The 19,714-nt window shown below is 52.9% G+C and overlaps 1 protein-coding gene across 7 annotated transcripts in view; it reads right to left on the minus strand.

Moving 5' to 3' along the window:
* The window catches only part of PIGM (phosphatidylinositol glycan anchor biosynthesis class M), a 564,607-nt gene extending 544,898 nt beyond the window's left edge, over positions 1–19,709 (minus strand). For 4 of the 7 annotated variants that reach the window (XM_040353416.1, XM_040353408.1, XM_040353411.1 and 1 more), the window contains exon 1: positions 19,595–19,708. In XM_040353416.1, the coding sequence (XP_040209350.1) occupies positions 19,595–19,597 (3 nt within the window). In that variant the 5' untranslated portion in view covers positions 19,598–19,708. Of the gene's footprint in view, positions 1–19,594 lie in introns of all 7 variants that reach the window. The other 3 variants (XM_040353413.1, XM_040353414.1, XM_040353415.1) reach the window with 1 other exon arrangement.
* Between the last annotated feature and the right edge of the window lie 5 nt (positions 19,710–19,714).

The following is a 19,714-nucleotide window of genomic DNA, read 5'->3' on the forward strand; positions in this document are numbered from 1 at the left end:
ATCTGCTCACAGATTCGGGAATATTGCAGGGCTCCACTAAGCTAAAAGGGGTGAATGATGACAGGTAAGGATACATGCAGGAGGCATATATATCCTTCTATATATGCCCTATGTTATTACATTAGAAATGATGACAGTGGCTTTACATCCACTTTAAGAAAAGAAAAAAGGAAAAAAAAAAAAGGTAGTAGATTGGATACCTGATTATCTGGCGCCATCTATTGGCAAGTACAACAACCAAGTTCAAGCATATGAAATTGGAATAAGGGAGACTTAAAATGTGTGTCCTACAGGAATCACTGGAGAATCCAGGCAATCTTCATGAGATCCTGTCCAGCCATTCACAAGCATAAGTGGGTTGTCAAAAAATGGCACTGATCCGTTGTGCTGGATCCGCAGCCTGCTGGAATATAACATGCTGTACTGTATATCCTTGGCTCACAATCTTTTCCAGATATCATTGAAGGAGCACCTCTTTTTCTGAGTTTCTGCAGAGAAGTCAGGGAACAACATCACGCAGGCATTTTCATAACGCAGCTCCTGGTGTTTCCTCTGCCAAGATCATGTCCCTGTAGTTCAGGAATCTAACCAATAACGACCATGGGAACTCACCAGGGGGACATCTGCCAGTGGGAACCCTATATGAGCCTGTTCCACCACGTAGGTGGTGGGGAGTTCCCCCCAGTTCTAGGGACCGTTTGAAGAATTGTTCTGCAAATGTGGTCAGCTTGGGACATGCAGATACATTAGGCTGCATTCTGTGATAGGGAGCAAACGGTGACACAGCCCCACCTCCAGCCCCCTCCCCAAAGCAGAGGCTTATTGAGGTCCGTAAAAAACATAGACTCTCTGGCTTTTAAAGCATCACCCATGTATAATAAAATGTCACATTGTTTTGGTGTACGCAATAAAGACTGTGAAGAAAATGTGTATGTAGGAGGAGAGCTTCTGAATACCTGACCAACAAACACATTTCCATTTTATTCCTCATTTCAATGGGAAAGTTTTTTTTTTTTTAAATCAGAAATGTTTATTGAGTAAAGAAAAAAAAAAGAAACAAGACATTTGTTTTTTAAAACAGAAAAGAAAATCACAGCCAATACACAGCTCGTAAACACATCATCAAAACCTTCCATCAATGCATAAGACAGTTTACACATAAAGTACCGCAGACTCCCATTTGACATAAAACCTTGGTCTAAGGTCACTATTCAAAAGGCACTAGCCCCATCGGAGCACCTACATCCCCCTGCTCACATCCAAACAGTGAATCCAGTGGATCAACCTCCCCACCTTCTGACTGCCCCCCATGACTGACTACCCCCCTCATCTACCTAAACAGCCTATCCACGACCAGATCTACCAGAGACAAGCCGGGGGAATCTAACCATGGGGACCACACTTGTTCAAACTTTCTCGAGCAACCCCTGTGTTGATAGACATACCTCTCCATTCTTATGGTGTCTCCCATTTGCGTAATCCATTCCTTCAATGTTGGAGGATCAACTGCCTTCCAATGCCGAAGGATTAGCCTACGGGCCTGAAACAGAGCTCTCAGTATGGCCTGCCTGCTATTATCGTCCAGTGCCATATTATCTATAATTCCAAGAAGACACGGTTTCGGGTCAACAGAAATATTAGTCAGATAAACTCTGTTATGGAGAGTCACGACCCCAGACCAGAACAAATGTAACTTGGGGCACCGCCATAGTAAATGAATTAGGTCACCATGGTCCCTTGCGCATCTTGTACAGTTGGAGTCAGGCCTTATCCCCATTTTGTATAGTCTGGCGGGTGTGTAATGCACTCTAAGCACAATATACAACTGGGATAACCGTTGTGCCACATTCATGGAGCACAGCTGCACCGCCTGAAGTACCTCCTCCCATTGTTCATCCTCAAAGGTCCCCACATCCCTCTCCCACTTTGTGGACACCCCAAGGGGGAAATCATCTAAGTAGATATTTAAAATCATTGAATAAGCGTCAGAAATAAAACCCTTAAACTGAGACACCTCTGCCATAAATTTGAAAATCGGCGCTTTCGAAAGAACCCACGGGGCCCCCCCTGCCTGCGCCCTCACCGCATGTCTCAACTGGATGTAGTGAAAAAACATGGACTGTGGAAGACGATATCTCTCCCTCAATTCAGGGAAGGGGATCAGTTCCCCTGCTACAAAAATATGTTTCAAAAGCGTAACCCCATGTCTTCTCCACCGCGCCCCACAGTCCAATGTGAGCAACTCCCCATAATACCTATTGTCCCAGATTGGACTGAAACCTGTGAACCCCTCTACCTCCTGCATCTGTCTTAGTTTGTTCCAAATTTTTTGCATCAGCACATACGTGGGATACTTTTTGTTTGATACTGCATACGCCAGGGCCTTCAAACCAGTGGGTACGCTATCAAAACCAGTGGCATAGCACATCAGGGCCCTAATGGGATCCGGCCGTTCCCCATCACCCTCAAGGTCCTGATCCCTTGGCATAGCTCTGGCGATGTGTTGCGCCTGAGCCGCCAAATAATAGACCCAGGGATTGGGAAGGGCAAGACCTCCCGCCATCTTGGGCTTCTGAAACTGCTCCAACTTCACTCTAGGGGACTTGGCCTGCCAGATAAAAGTCCTGAAAAGGGAATTAATAATCCTGAACATCTTCAGAGGGATGACCACAGGGGTATTGTGCAGAATATATAGGAGCTGGGGCATAAAGATCATTTTAATAAGATTGACCCTGCCTACTAGGGACATCTTGAGGCGAGACCAGATCTTAACCTTATATCTAATCCTATTCAGCAATGGTGTCAAATTAAGTGCGAGAAAATCGCGTGGCTCAGAAGTAATCCGGATGCCAAGATACTTAAATTCTGTGGATATCGGTACCCTATGAATCATGCTCTCCCCTCCGCCCGGGACCTCATCCAACAACAGATGCGAGGATTTGGTCCAGTTGATGACTAGGCCAGAATAGGACCCAAACTTGCCGACCACTTCCATAACCTCCCTCAGAGAGCCATCTTGTCCCCCAAAAGGAGCATGGTGTCATCGGCGTACAACATAAGTTTCTCCTGGATCCTCCCATATAGTAGGCCCCTCACTCTCTGATTCGCTCCGATCAAGGCTGCCATGGGCTCAATGGCGACGGCGAAGAGAAGCGGGGACAGCGGGCAACCCTGACGAGTACCCCTATACAGGGCAAATGGTTTAGAGACATGACCCGCCTCCCTAATCACCGCCCTAGGCGCACAGTATAATAGCTGTACCCACGACAGGAACTGTTCACCGAAGCCAAATTTACCCATAACAGCCCAGAGGTAGCCCCATTCTATGCTGTCAAAAGCCTTGTGGGCATCTAACGACAACAAGGCCCTATTCCCCATATGCTCCGACACTGTTTGAATATTCAGATAGAGCCTGCGAAGATTGATGGCTGTGCACTTTTGGGGCATAAAGCCGGACTGATCTGAGTGGATGATGCAAGAGATAACCCTGTTAAGCCTCAGAGCCAGGACCTTCGCTAAAAGTTTAATATCGCTCTGCAAGAGCGAAATCGGCCTATAAGAACCTGGGTCAAGTGGGTCCTTCCCCGGTTTCAAAAGAAGAACAATGGACGCTCTGGTCATGGAGTCTGGCAAACACTGTCGCTCCCTAGCAAAATTAAGAACCCTGAGCAAGTGTGGCAGGACTATCCCCCCGTATTGTTTGAAAATTTCCATGGGTAAACCGTCATCCCCCGGAGATTTAGCATTAGGAAAAAGACTGAGAGCCTCCTGCAGTTCCTCCAACTTAATCGGAGAATCCAGGGATGCCCTCTGGGCAGCCGACAAGCTAGGTAGCTCAACACCCCGCAGGTACTCCTGTAACTCCAAGTCTGAGTACGCCACCCGGGATCTGTATAGGTCAGAGTAAAACCTAACCAGCTCGTCCATAATTTGTGCGGAAGTATTAATAAGCCCTCCCCCCTCCGTTTGTAGTGCGCCAATCGATGGGGATGTTTGGGACGCCTTCACTATCTTTGCAAGTAAACGGCCTGTTTGCTCTCCCTCCTCGAAGAATGCCTGCCTATTAAAAAAACGTTTTCTATCTGCCGTCTCCCTAGTAATCCTATCCATTGCCTCCTGTGCAGCTATCCACGCCTCCCTAGCCGCATCTGAAGGATGTGCAATGAATTCTGCCTCCAACCTGCTCACCAATAATTCAGATTGCTCCCGTACCCCATTCGTCCTGGCCTTGATACCATTAACCTCTAATCAAGATTCCCCTGAGAAACGCTTTAAACGTCTCCCAGGTCAATCCCAGATCCGGGTGATCCCCATGACGCCGCCAAAACTCAGCAATTTCCTTTGCTACCTGTTCATGGGAAGGGAACAAATTAAGCCAAAAGGCGTTGAGCTTCCATGGAGCTCTAGGGAGATTCGCAGCGGGTCTAACAATCAGGGATGCCAAAAGAGGGGAGTGATCTGACACCCCTCTCACCAGGTATCTAATATCCTCCAACAAATTGACCGCTTGGGGCGAGCATGAACATAAATCAATACGTGACAGGGAGAGGTGAGTCTTAGAGAAACAGGAGAACAACTTTTGATTCGGGTTACGACTGCGCCACGGATCAACCCACCCCACCTCCTCTGTGAACTTCCGCAGTGCTGTACGAGCTCTGTTGCGGGAAGCCAACAGAGGCGGATGTTTGTCCATGGCAGGATCCATATAACAGTTGAAATCACCCAGGATGACGAACGGTACATCAGGGTGACTCAACTGGTACATTAACAAAATTCGCAGTACCTCAGAGTTAAAAGGGGGGGGGCACATATATAGCAGCCAATATACATTTCAGTTGACAAATTTTACATAATAAAACCACATAGCGCCCCTCGTCATCTATCAATTTGTCCAACAGAAGAAACTCCAGGGCTTTATGGACCAACACACTCACCCCCCTCGAATAGGAGGTATGGGTGGAATGGTAGGCCCAACCCACCCAGGAAAAACCCAGGCAAGATACCGTGTCCGGCACAAGGTGAGTCTCCTGCAGGATATAGATAGCGGGGGAGTATTTTTTCAAAATGGTAGTGACCATGGTACGCTTCAGGGGGCTCTGAACACCCCTAATGTTCCAAGAAAACAACGTAACAGTGCTCATTCTTGAACAGTACTATGACCTGAGGAAAGTAAAATACTGTGTACCCTAGGCGCCATAGGGTGTGCATAGGACCAGTGCGCCAAGTGTATCAAAAATAAAGTACCTGGGATCTGCTTCAAAAGTGTCCTGTGTGCCCATCGGCACTGTTCAGAGCTGTAGCTGTGATGATGAAGAATTAGAGTCTGAAAAACAAAAACTTGCATGAAACCAACAAACAAAAATCCCCAGTTACCACGAGGAGAGCCCTCCATTTCGTGGGGTACTGGGCAGGGGTTGCAAAAGTGCCAGAAAAGAAAAAGGAGGGGGGGGGGGAAACAAAAATCAAAGTAAAAAGAGAAAAAGGGGTATAAAAACCACCCCAAAAGCACCGTAGATCGAGCCGAACACCTCGATCCTCCACTTCAGGTGCCTCCTGAAAACTTCCACCAGGACAAAAATATGAAAAATCACTAAAGCGCTTGTTAGAAAAATTCACTTGCTCACAACACTGTCAGAGAAAAGCTGTAGGTTGTGGCTTCCCAGCCAAACTGGAATAAACAAACCTGTACCGAACCGGAATCTGCTAAAGTGACGAATCAGTCTCCCTCTGCCTCCGCTCTCCTGCCCTCTTGGCGAATAGCGTGTTCGTTGGCGTCCAGCCAGGATGATGCATCAGCCGCCGATTCGAAGAAATGGGACTGACCGCCAACTATGATCCGGAGCTTCGCAGGAAATAGCATGGCATATGAGGCCCGCAGCCGCTGCAACCTCTTCTTGACATCGGAGAATCTCGCTCTTCTCTTCTGTACTTCTGCAGAGTAATCAGGGTAAAACGATACACGAGCCCCATTAAACAGGATATTGCGTCGCTCCCTCGCTTGTCTGAGCACAATTTCTTTATCCTTATAATTGAGCAGCCTTGCAATCATGGTACGCGGCGGGTGCCCTGGCGGTAGGGGTCTGGTTGGCACCCTGTGTGCCCGTTCTACTGAATACAACCGGGTAAAGACCTCCTTCCCGAACACCTGGAGTAGCCATTGTTCAATAAATTCGGTAGGGTCCCTGCCCTCGGTCTTCTCGGGGAGCCCCACTATGCGAACGTTATTTCGTCGCAAGCGATTCTCGATGTCGTCAGACTTGAGATCGTTCGCCCTGGCAATTCTGGCAGTGATTTGGACATCCCTTATGAGAGGTGTCAGCTTGTCTTCCAAATCGCTGATGCGTCCCTCGGCAGCAGTGGTGCGCTCCCTCGTCTTCTGCAGATCATGCCTAATGAACCCCAATTCCTCCTTCAATGTGCCAAAGTTTTCCTGCAACGAGTGTACTGACGCTGTGCACTTATTCACTGCACGCAGTATATCAGCTAGGGAGGGCTGAGCATCGCTCCCATCCTCCTCATCCTCCTCCATCATTAACAAGTCCCGCACTGAGGAGGCCTCAGGGCCCTGAGTGCCTGCCTCATCCTCGTCCTGTGTATGAAACACTGCAGGGGTAGTAGACATGTCCTCCCCACTCCCATGTGCTGCTGCACTCGTTAGCTTCTGGGCATAATAGAGTATATCTTTTGGGGGCTCTTTCCCAGTCCCACGAGGGGTTTTCGGGGGCTTACCCGTGTCCTTGCCTTTGTCCATGCCTCGTGCGCGCTGTGAGAGAGGAGCCGCGGCGCCATGTTGGATTTCGGGCGGCCCGGTCTCTAACTGTTTGCGGGTCAGCATGGCTTCCACAAACACCGCCAATGTCCTCAGGAGTGCCCAGAGGGGAATGTGCACTGAATCGGTCGAATTCCGAGAGGATTAACCGGCTGGGAAGAGGATCGTTGGAGGATTAGTGCGGGAGCTCTGTGATGCACGTCCTCTCACATGCCGCTCTCGGCCACGCCCCCAATGGGAAAGTTTAAGGTGGAACTTTAGGTTTGATTAACTTTGAAGTGAAATGTTACCCAAAAAGTAAAGTTCCGCTCTTCTGTATTTTTTTAGGCTCCATGTACACGGGACCATCCTCCCAGCTGCAGGGATCACCCCCCCCCCACCCTCCCAGCTGTGCGAATCACCCCCCACCGCCATCCTCCCAGCTGTGCGAATCACCCCCCCACCGCCATCCTCCCAGCTGTAGGGATCACCCCCCCCCCACCGCCATCCTCCCAGCTGTGCGAATCACCCCCCCCCCCCCCCACCGCCATCCTCCCAGCTGTACGAATCACCCCCCCCCCCACCACCATCCTCCCAGCTGTACGAATCACCCCCCCCCCCACCACCATCCTCCCAGCTGTACGAATCACCCCCCCCCCCCACCACCATCCTGCCAGCTGTGCGAATCACCCCCCCCCCCCACCGCCATCCTCCCAGCTGTGCGAATCACCCCCCCCCACCGCCATCCTCCCAGCTGTGCGAATCACCCCCCCCCCACCGCCATCCTCCCAGCTGTACGAATCACCCCCCCCCCCACCGCCATCCTCCCAGCTGTACGAATCACCCCCCCCCCCCCACCACCATCCTCCCAGCTGTACGAATCACCCCCCCCCCCCACCGCCATCCTCCCAGCTGTACGAATCACTTCCGGTGCTCGTATGCCAGGAGCACAGCTGATCGCGGGTCCACGGCGCATGCGCAGCTGCTTTTTCTTTGGTCCGTGAATATCCTAGAATGGGGTAGGTCACTTGTGCCCGTCATACGCAGCCATTGTGCCCACTATTTGCAGCCACTTGTGCCCATCATACGCAGCCAGTGTGCCCACTATTTGCAGCTACTTGTGCCCATCATAAGCAGACATTGTGCCCACTATTTGCAGCCACTTGTGCCCGTCATACGCAGCCATTGTGCCCACTATATGCAGCCACTTGTGCCCATCATACGCAGCCATTGTGCCCACTATATGCAGCCACTTGTGCCCATCATACGCAGCCAGTGTGCCCACTATTTGCAGCCACTTGTGCCCATCATACGCAGCCATTGTGCCCACTATTTGCAGCCACTTGTGCCCGTCATACGCAGCCATTGTGCCCACTATATGCAGCCACTTGTGCCCATCATACGCAGCCAGTGTGCCCACTATTTGCAGCCACTTGTGCCCATCATACGCAGCCATTGTGCCCACTATATGCAGCCACTTGTGCCCATCATACGCAGCCATTGTGCCCACTATATGCAGCCACTTGTGCCCATCATACGCAGCCATTGTGCCCACTATATGCAGCCACTTGTCCCCATCATACGCAGCCAGTGTGCCCACTATTTGCAGCCACGTGTGCCCATCATACGCAGCCATTGTGCCCACTATATGCAGTCACTTGTACCCGTCATACGCGTCACTTCCTTCTTCTTCTGTAGCGGCGGCTGTGGCTCCTGTGTCCGCTTGGCTCCTCAGGCTTCCTCCGTCATGTCTCCTTTTCCGCCAATGCGTTAGGCATCCAATAGGATCGCCTAAAGCTTTGGCCAATCGGGAGACAGGTTTCACTGACCTGCCTGCTGATTGGCAAGGAGGAACTTTAGTGTGAAAATAGCTTCTGGCTCTTATCACGTGCTTCGAAATACTCACCCCGCCTATTCCCGCCATAGTATTTCATGTGTCCGGCATCCTGAAAGGGGCCAGGCACATGAATAGGGAGGGCGGCAGAGGTGACGGGGGCGGTGCCCATGCATTGTGGGCCCACCATGCAACCATGCAGGGGCCACCACTGGTCTTTGATCTCTGTCAAGTGCTGGGGTCTGGATCGCCTCCGCTGCTTTTCCTCCAATCGGGCCAAAGAAGCTGAGTGCGAGTTTACCTATAGCCCTCACACTGGAGACTTGTACACCATCATCATGGCATCCCAGGACGGTGGGTATCAGGTCACGGGAGGGCAGAGCGCATGTGTGTCCCGCTTTGGGGTCACTGGTGGCTTAGGGAGAAGGAGAGGACCCCTGGGTGTCCGTGGCAGAAGGAGAGGGCACCTGGATGTTTGGAGGAGGAGAGGGCCCCTGGGTGTCCGTGGGAGAAGAAGAGGGCCCCTGGGTGGCCATTTAGTGAAGAAGAGGGCCCCTGGGTGGCCGGGGGAGAAGGAGAGAGAACCTGGGTGGTTGGCAGAGAAGGAGTGGGCCCCTGGCTGTTTGAAGGAGAAGCAGATGGGCCCCAGTGTTGGCCAAAATTGGAAGAGCTGATCCTTGGGTGGTTGGAGGAGGAGAGGGTGCCACCCTTCTCCCCTTAGGACGGGGACAGACACCCTTCTCTCCCCCGGAGGACAGGGACACCAGTCTCTCCCACGGAGGACGGGGACACCAGTCTCTCCCACGGAGGACGGGGACACCAGTCTCTCCCACGGAGGACGGGGACACCAGTCTCTCCCCAGAGGTAGGGGCAGTGCCGATCCTGACCTAACCGGGGGCCCTAAGCAAAATTTGCTAAGGGGCCCTCTACCTGACCCGTGATGCCGTCACCCATAACTCTTCACCAATCCCCTTGGAGAGCGCCCGACCACATAAGAGGGACAGACCTAGAGTGGTGATAGGGTGACCTGTGGTCCCCAGATTTTAGTATCACCCCACCAGGAGTCAGGACTAGTACCACAGTACGAGTACAGAATGCTCTGCCTGGGGCCCACATCACATACATTAGTGCCTATCCTGACCTCCCTGGGGCCCTAAGCAAAATGACATTAAAGTTAAGAAGCGGGGGGGGGGGTGCCGAAAATGACATGTCACATGGTGTCACAAAGATTAAAGTTGAGAAGCGGGGGAGGGGGTGTTCTGCTGTCGGAAATGACATCTTACATTAAAGTGAGAAGCGGGGGCTCTAGTAATTTGGGGGGCCCTCCGCAGCTTTGCGGGGCCCTAAGCGGCTTGCATAGTGAGCCTATGGGGCGGATCGGCCCTGGGTAGGGGACACCATTCTCTCCCCCGGAGGACGGGGACAGACACCCTTCTCACCCCCGGAGGACGAGGACACCATTCTCTCCCTCGGAGGACGGGGACACCCTTCTCTCCCTCGGAGGACGGGGACACCCTTCTCTCCCCCCGAGGACGAGGACACCATTCTCTCCCCCAGAGGACGGGGACACCCTTCTCTCCCCAGAGGACGGGGACACCATTCTCTCCCCCGAGGACGAGGACACCATTCTCTCCCCAGAGGACGAGGACACCCTTCTCTCCCCAGAGGACGGGGACACCCTTCTCTCCCCAGAGGACGAGGACACCCTTCTCTCCCCCGAGGACGGGGACACCATTCTCTCCCTCAGAGGACGGGGACACCATTCTCTCCCCCGAGGACGAGGACACCCTTCTCTCCCCAGAGGACGAGGACTCCCTTCTCTCCCCCAGAGGACGGGGACACCATTCTCTCCCCCAGAGGACGGGGACACCATTCTCTCCCCCAGAGGACGGGGACACCATTCTCTCCCCCAGAGGACACCATTCTCTCCCCCGAGGACGAGGACACCATTCTCTTCCCCGAGGTAGGGGACACCATTCTCTCCCCCCGGAGGACGAGGACACCCTTCTCTCCCCCCGGAGGACACCCTTCTCTCCCCCGGAGGACACCATTCTCTCCCCCGAGGACGAGGACACCATTCTCTCCCCCGAGGACGAGGACACCATTCTCTCTCCTGGAGGACAGGGACACCAGGGCTGGACTGGGACAAAAATATTGCCCTGGACTTCATACACTTTGACAAGTCTCTCCCATGGCGGCCGGCCCCCATGCGCCTCTGTCCCCCTCTGCTCCTCTGGTTCTCCCCCTGCTTCTCTATCCCCCCCCCATGCTCCTCTTACCCTCATGCTTCTCTGGTCCCCCCTGTGCTCCACTGATACCCCCCCCCCCTGATTCTCTGTTCCCACACATGCTTCTCTGTTCCTCTCCTGCTCCTCTATCCCCCGTCCCTCATGATGCTCTGTTTCCCCGCAGCGCTCACCTCTTCTCCTTGTCCAGCCCTGGTGTCCTCGTCCTCCGGGGGAGAGAAGGGTGTCCCCGTCCTCCGGGGGAGAGAAGGGTGTCCCCGTCCTCCGAGGGGAGAGAAGGGTGTCCCCGTCCTCCGAGGGGAGAGAAGGGTGTCCCCGTCCTCCGAGGGGAGAGAAGGGTGTCCCCGTCCTCCGAGGGGAGAGAAGGGTGTCCCCGTCCTCCGAGGGGAGAGAAGGGTGTCCCCGTCCTCCGAGGGGAGAGAAGGGTGTCCCCGTCCTCCGAGGGGAGAGAAGGGTGTCCCCGTCCTCCGAGGGGAGAGAAGGGTGTCCCCGTCCTCCGAGGGGAGAGAAGGGTGTCCCCGTCCTCCGAGGGGAGAGAAGGGTGTGATGCATGTAATTCTCCCTGCTTGTTTTAGAGATATTGTGTGTGTTAGAGGTAAAAAGGGTTCATGTGTTACAGGCTGATTGATATGTTAATGACTCTTCCTCAGCCAGCTCCCTAGTTCAAATGGTAATTGATTTATTGTGTGTGGGAAGGAGACCGGCCTTACTGTTTACAATGATTAGATAAGTGGCTCGTGTTAATTATTCTGATTGCTTCATTGTGGTCAGGCTGTTACACCTAGTAATTAACTCCGCTGATGTCCTTATCTAAAGAAAATGTGTTTTCAGGTCGGCTCCGAATTGTCTGGCTATATTCTGTATGAGAACTCCAGAGTGGGTGAAAAGGGGGTGGAGCTCCCATTGTTCCTTGATTAAGGATTTAGCTTGTAAAACTGTATTTATAACCAGCAGCAAGCTGCCAATAAATCAGTCTTGGTTCCAGCATCCAGTCTTGACTCATGTGTGGGGGATCCTGTGATGTTCTTGTATGGAGAGGAGGGAATGCTTGACGGGGATATCATACCGATACCGTCACAAATTGGTGGCAGCAGCGGGATCTTCCCTTCTACTCTCCCTTACACCAGGATTCCAAGCAGACACTGGGAACAGTGAATGGAAGTCTGCTACACCCTGCTTAAAAAAAATACACTGAAAGAACTACTGGAAGTTCGTGGAAGGATTGCTAGCAACAAAACCAAGCGGGTCATCATAGCAGAATCAATGGAGATAGACCAGGAGGACGTGATTGCAGCAACGCCAGCAGTACAAGAGATGGAGACACCAGTGATTCAGGAGGAGTCACCAACCAACAAGCTAATGAGAGAGAAGCTAGCGTGGTTCGGCCCGAACCCAACGCCGGATGTGGTGCTGAAAGTGATGGACCTGTTAGCGGAGGAAACTAAACAAATAAGAGACGCAGAGCTACAGTTAAAACTGGCAGCAGTCCGACAAGCAGCCACACATTCTCCAAACAGTGAGTACAGCACAGCCGACGCAAGGAAGATTCCGTTTAGCGCTTTTAAAGCTTTTGATGAAAAGGACTGTGAGATTGATAACTACCTGGCAGACTTTGAGCGACAATGTAACCTGCACCGAATAGCTAGAAGAGAGTGGGTTGCAATATTGTCAGGCAAACTGTCAGGCAAAGCTTCTGATGCTTTCCGGACCGTGCCAGATCAGGATATCCATAGCTACGCCCGGGTTAAAGAAGTGCTCCTGGCTCGTTATGCAGTAACCCCAGAGTCCCACCGACAGAAGTTCAGGGACTCACGCAAAACCACGAAAGACTCTTACGCGGAATGGGCATGCCAGTTGTCCCGGTCGGCCTCTAACTGGATTAACAGCAGCCAGGCCACCGCCGCAGAGGACATTTTGCAACTAATGCTCCTGGAGCAAGACAAACCAGGTCACACCACGGGTACAACCTCCACGACCAACGGCGCCCTCACACCCACCAGCCGCTAGATACCAACCGCCTAACAGACCGATGACATCTAGCCCTCGCTACCCACGCCAGGAGGACAACGAACAACGCTGCTTCCAGTGCAAACAGTTGGGTCACTTCAAGCAGAATTGCCCCATGAATGACAACACCAGGTCAAATTGGTCTCAACCTGGGTACCGCCCACCAGCAGCAGCCCATTGTGTAGACTCGGCTTGGGATCCCCAGGAGCTGGGTCAGGAAGAACCATTGGGCACCCCTTACGAAGCCCTCATGGTACAATCTGTTATTACGGACAACAGGGAACACCATTGTCAGCTGGTCATGGGCGACAGCCATGAGCCGGAGGGGCCTTGGAGGGAGCTGGGCAGAAAGAGGCACCGCCAGCTACCCTCCAAGAAGAAGAGGTCCTGGAGGTCATATGGCCAGCGGACCTGGGAGGAGAAGAAGCGACTGGAGGAGATGGAATCGCAGCGGGCGCCCCAGATGCGGGCCGAGATGTTCGCCAAGGGCCCACCGGTGGCCCCTTACACCACCACCCAGTTCCTGATGATGAAGGACCACGTGGAAAGCCTGCAGGATCTGATCCGTGAGTACATAGAGCTGGAGGAATGCATAAGCCGCATGGAGGAGAACAACCACCTGAGGTCACAGCGGGCTGACCCCCCCAGGCTCCATGAACTGGAGATGGAGCTGGAGAAGCTCAAAGAGGAGAACCGGCGGCTGCGGAGGGAGCAGGGGGTGGCTGACCTTATGGGGCTCTGAGTCCCCTCCCCCCCCCCCCCCCGGACTCTGAGCACCAGTGCTACAGCATTTCAACAAATATAACTTTTTCTTTTTATGAATCTCCTGTGATTGTCACTTCAGAGCCATAACCTGCCCCTCCCATAGCGGGACACCTAGATGGCGGCGCACAGACCCATTCGCCATCTTCACACTGACTTCTGGTGACTCTGCAGATCGCACAAAGACTTGGGGACTGACCGGCGTGTGATCCGACGACCCGGTGACATACCTGAGTCGGAAGCAGTTGCCAAGGGAGGTCAGTCACGCCAAACGGAGTTAACCTCGGACTAAAAGCTCTGAACCCGTCAACCCTACTGGACCAGGAAAGGTCCAACCGGGTTTGCCGGAGCAGGGAGAAAAAGGGGGGCCATTGTGATGCATGTAATTCTCCCTGCTTGTTTTAGAGATATTGTGTGTGTTAGAGGTAAAAAGGGTTCATGTGTTACAGGCTGATTGATATGTTAATGACCCTTCCTCAGCCAGCTCCCTAGTTCAAATGGTAATTGATTTATTGTGTGTGGGAAGGAGACCGGCCTTACTGTTTACAATGATTAGATAAGTGGCTCGTGTTAATTATTCTGATTGCTTCATTGTGGTCAGGCTGTTACACCTAGTAATTAACTCCGCTGATGTCCTTATCTAAAGAAAATGTGTTTTCAGGTCGGCTCCGAATTGTCTGGCTATATTCTGTATGAGAACTCCAGAGTGGGTGAAAAGGGGGTGGAGCTCCCATTGTTCCTTGATTAAGGATTTAGCTTGTAAAACTGTATTTATAACCAGCAGCAAGCTGCCAATAAATCAGTCTTGGTTCCAGCATCCAGTCTTGACTCATGTGTGGGGGATCCTGTGATGTTCTTGTATGGAGAGGAGGGAATGCTTGACTGGGATATCATACCGATACCGTCACAAAGGGTGTCCCCGTCCTCCGAGGGGAGAGAAGGGTGTCCCCGTCCTCCGAGGGGAGAGAAGGGTGTCCCCGTCCTCCGGGGGGAGAGAAGGGTGTCCCCGTCCTCCGGGGGGAGAGAAGGGTGTCCCCGTCCTCCGGGGGGAGAGAAGGGTGTCCCCGTCCTCCGGGGGGAGAGAAGGGTGTCCCCGTCCTCCGGGGGGAGAGAAGGGTGTCCCCGTCCTCCGGGGGAGATAGGGGTGCCCTCTCCTTCTACCACGGACACCCAGGGGCCCTCTCCTTCTCCCTAAGCCACCAGTGACCCCAAAGCGGGACACACATGCGCTTTGCCCTCCCGTGACCTGATACCCACCGTCCTGGGATGCCATGATGATGGTGTGCAAGTCTCCAGTGTGAGGGCTATAGGTAAACTCGCACTCAGCTTCTTTGGCCCGATTGGAGGAAAAGCAGCGGAGGCGATCCAGACCCCAGCACTTGACAGAGATCAAAGACCAGTGGTGGCCCCTGCATGGTTGCATGGTGGGCCCATCACCTCTGCCGTGAAGCACGTGATAAGAGCCAGAAGCTATTTTCACACTAAAGTTCCTCCTTGCCAATCAGCAGGCAGGTCAGTAAAACCTGTCTCCCGATTGGCCAAAGCTTTAGGCGATTCTATTGGATGCCTAACGCATTGGCGGAAAAGGAGACATGACGGAGGAAGCCTGAGGAGCCAAGCGGACACAGGAGCCACAGCCGCCGCTACAGAAGGAAGTGCCGCGTATGACGGGCACAAGTGACTGCATATAGTGGGCACAATGGCTGCGTATGATGGGCACAAGTGACCTACCCCAGTCTAGGATATTCACGGACCAAAGAAAAAGCAGCTGCGCATGCGCCGTGGACCCGCGATCAGCTGTGCTCCTGGCATACGAGCACCGGAAGTGACGTGGTACGATTTTTTCACAGGTCCGAGGATTTTTTACTACAGGTCTGATCCCTACAGCTGGAAGGATGGTGGTGGGGGGGGGGGATGATCCCTACAGCTGGGAGGATGGCGGTGGGGGGTGGGTGATCCCTACAGCTGGGAGGATGGCGGTGGGGGGGGGGGGTGATTCGTACAGCTGGGAGGATGGTGGTGGTGGGGGGGGGGTGATTCGTACAGCTGGGAGGATGGCGGTGGGGGGTGATTCGTACAGCTGGGAGGATGGCGGTGGGGGGTGATCCCTGCAGCTGGGAGGATGGCGGTGGGGGGGGGGGGTGATTCGTACAGCTGGGAGGATGGCGGTGGGGGGGTGATTCGCACAGCTGGGAGGATGGCGGTGGGGGGTGATTCGTACAGCTGGGAGGATGGTGGTGGGGGGGTGATTCGTACAGCTGGGAGGATGGCGGTGGGGGGGGGGGGTGTATCGTACAGCTGGGAGGATGGCGGTGGGGGGGGGGGTGATTCGTACAGCTGGGAGGATGGCGGTGGGGGGGGGGGTGATTCGTACAGCTGGGAGGATGGTGGTGGGGGGGGGGGGGTGATTCGTACAGCTGGGAGGATGGTGGTGGGGGGGGTGATTCGTACAGCTGGGAGGATGGTGGTGGGGGGGGGTGATTCGCACAGCTGGGAGGATGGTGGTGGTGGGGGGGTGATTCGCACAGCTGGGAGGATGGGGGTGGGGGGGGGGGGTGATTCGTACAGCTGGGAGGATGGTGGTGGGGGGGGGTGATTCGTACAGCTGGGAGGATGGCGGTGGGGGGGGTGATTCGCACAGCTGGGAGGATGGCGGTGGGGGGGGGTGATTCGCACAGCTGGGAGGATGGTGGTGGGGGGGGGGGGGGGGTGATTCGCAAAGCTGGGAGGATGGTGGGGGGGGGGGGGTGATTCGTACAGCTGGGAGGATGGTGGTGGGGGGGGGGTGATTCGTACAGCTGGGAGGATGGCGGTGGGGGGGGGGGGTGATTCGCACAGCTGGGAGGATGGCGGTGGGGGGGGGGTGATTCGCACAGCTGGGAGGATGGCGGTGGGGGGGTGATCCCTGCAGCTGGGAGGGTGGTGGGGGGGGTGATCCCTGCAGCTGGGAGGATGGTGGTGGGGGGGGTGATTCGTACAGCTGGGAGGATGGCGGTGGGGGGGGGGGGGGTGATTCGCACAGCTGGGAGGATGGCGGTGGGGGGGGGGTGATTCGCACAGCTGGGAGGGTGGGGGGGGGGGTGATCCCTGCAGCTGGGAGGATGGTCCCGTGTACATGGAGCCTAAAAAAATACAGAAGAGCGGAACTTTACTTTTTGGGTAACATTTCACTTCAAAGTTAATCAAACCTAAAGTTCCACCTTAAACTTTCCCATTGAAATGAGGAATAAAATGGAAATGTGTTTGTTGGTCAGGTATTCAGAAGCTCTCCTCCTACATACACATTTTCTTCACAGTCTTTATTGCGTACACCAAAACAATGTGACATTTTATTATACATGGGTGATGCTTTAAAAGCCAGAGAGTCTATGGGCCAGATTCACAAAAGAGATACGATGGAGTATCTCAGATACACCATCGTATCTCGGATTTTTTCTGGTCCTATCTATGCACCTGATTCATAGAATCAGTTACGCATAGATAGGGCTGAGATCCGACAGTGTCACACTGTGTTACACTGTCGGATCTTTTTTTTTATTTAAAAATGGCGCCGGGGGCGTTCCCGCTGATTTACACTGAATAATATGTAAATCAGCGAGATACGCGAAATTCACGAACGTACGCGGACCCGACGCTGTGTTCTTACGTCGTTTCCGTAGCGGTTTTCCGTCGTATACTTACCCTTTCTAAAAGCAGGGGTAAGTATTGTTAAGTATGGCCATCGTTCCCGCGTCGATTTTGAATTTTCCTACGTCGTTTGCGTACGCCGATTCACGAACACGCGCGTCGCAAGTCCCGCTCACGTCGCAACCACTGACGTCCTATTGACGTCAGTGGGAGCAATGCACGCCGGGAAATTCCCCGGACGACGCATGCGTATTTAAATCGGCGCGGGAGCGCGCCTGATTTAAATATGACACTCCCCTAGCCGCGGAATTTGAATTCCGCTGGGGGAGTTAGGATCCGCCGTCGCAAGTTTGGAGGTAAGTGTGTTGTGAATTTGACACTTTCCTCACAAACTTGCGAGGGCGGATCTTAATTCACATAGGTTACACGGATCTAAAGATCCGCTAACCTTTGTGAATCTGGCCCCATGTTTTTTACGGACCTCAATAAGCCTCTGCTTTGGGGAGGGGGCTGGAGGCGGGGCTGTGTCACCGTTTGCTCCCTATCACAGAATGCAGCCTAATGTATCTGCATGTCTCTTTCTCCTCCGTCTCCCCCCCCGCTCTTTGTAGGTTTCTCATTGGATCTGCATGTTCTGTCCCGCCCCCCCCCCCGCTCTGTGTATGCCTCCTCGTTATGGTTCCTCGTCACTTCCGTGACAAATTGTGATGGGTTCACTGAGGGGTAGTGTCGTGAATCCCCTGGAACGCATCACATTTGGCATTGGAACGCATTGCGCATGCGTAGTTCGCTGCCACGTGACTTAGGCTGCATTCTGTGATAGGGAGCAAACGGTGACACTACACAGGGAAACACATTCTGCCTTGTTTGTGTAGCGCTAACATTCTTGTATATTGATGTGTGTTTGCATACTTTAATACAACGTCTATGGACATTGCTATGTTTAAGTATTTGGAGCCATCTAGTGACCAAATACTGGTAATGCAGACAGATGCTTTGTTTAGTATTTTGGTTGCCTTGGAGACGAGGAGAGACCCAAATACTGGTAATGCAGAGAGATGTTTGCTTGAGGGTTTTGGTTGCCTTGGAGACAAGGGGAGACAGGAGTGTAAACAAAAAGCCTTCTAGAGGCTGATGCCTAGCTGCTGGGGAGCGAAGGCTGAGCTCGGAGAGCTAGAGGACAGTGGCCGGATTGCAGAGACCGAGAGACACTCATCCGAGCATCGGAGAACCGGATCCATCCAGCGGAGCTGAACAGAGCTGACGGAGAAGCAAGTTGCAGTCACAGGAACCTGAACAAAAGTTACTACCCGGAGCTCCGATCCAGTGGGTGAGCGGGTCACGACCCACAGTTTGCTAAGTTTACACGCAGTTAGACTAATATACAGGCCTCACTGGGATTTATAGTTCCACAGAGGAACTTAAACTGAGAAGGCTTGAGGCCTATCTAATTTGACATTTCAAGCGATTTTAAAAATAGTTGTTGCAGTTACACCAGGAGCATTTTCACTTCAATTTGACTCATCAAAACTGTGGATTACAAATCACTTTAGCTAGCGAAGAAAGAAGATCCAAGACTAAGTACTTTAAGTGAGATCTCACGCATAGCTAATAAAGTAGGGGGAGCTCCCAGGTATAAAATATTTATGTATACTGTTTTCAAATAGCTTATGTTTAAATCAATTGTGCTGTCGTCTTACGTTGGGATGACAGCACAATTACTGTAATCACTTCTTTGCATATTTCACAGTAAAATATATCTCTGGTTAAGTATCCAGTTGTTGTGGCGTACTGTTTTTCTCACTCCAAGTGCAGTCAGTGGATCCTGGGGTTATAATACAGGTATTTTGTATTGTCTTACATTGTATTGTATTGCATCACAGCTGTGCCAAGGGGATTGAGCCAAGTTAGTGGGGTTTATTGGTAGAGTGCAGGCCCAAATTAAACCAGCAGCTCCTTCGGGGGTCAGTGCTACATTCACATCCGTTCACGCCCCCCTCTGCTCTGCTACTTGAGCGCTCACTGGCAAGTGGGGTTGTAGATGGGTCGAAAGCCGGTGGCTCAGTCTCCCAGCAGCTTGCTGAGAGGAACTTAACAGTAAAGTCAGGAGTCTGAACCAGCTGAGTGATGTCTGCCAACAGCACACTTTAGCCCGCTGTCGGCTGAAAATGGGTCACAGAAGCGCAGAACAAATACGATCCTGTGACCCACAGGAGGAGTAGGGTCAAAAGAGCTTTGGCACTTTTTCTGTTTTAAATGCTAAAGTACAACCCAGGCTGTCATGTATGATATGCATGAATCTTTCTAATTGGTTTGTTCTATAAATACAATGAATAGGTATTTCCTTAGATATATCCCACAGCTACGCACCATTCATTGCACAGAAGAAGGAAACATCCTCGATGTCTGCAGGAGTTATGTCAGTTTGGATTTCCCCTCCGTTCACACACACACTGCACTCTTTGGAAGCACACGGAAATCACGTGACGT

Source organism: Rana temporaria, chromosome 5 (genome assembly GCF_905171775.1).
Source record: "Rana temporaria chromosome 5, aRanTem1.1, whole genome shotgun sequence".
Taxonomy (NCBI): domain Eukaryota; kingdom Metazoa; phylum Chordata; class Amphibia; order Anura; family Ranidae; genus Rana; species Rana temporaria.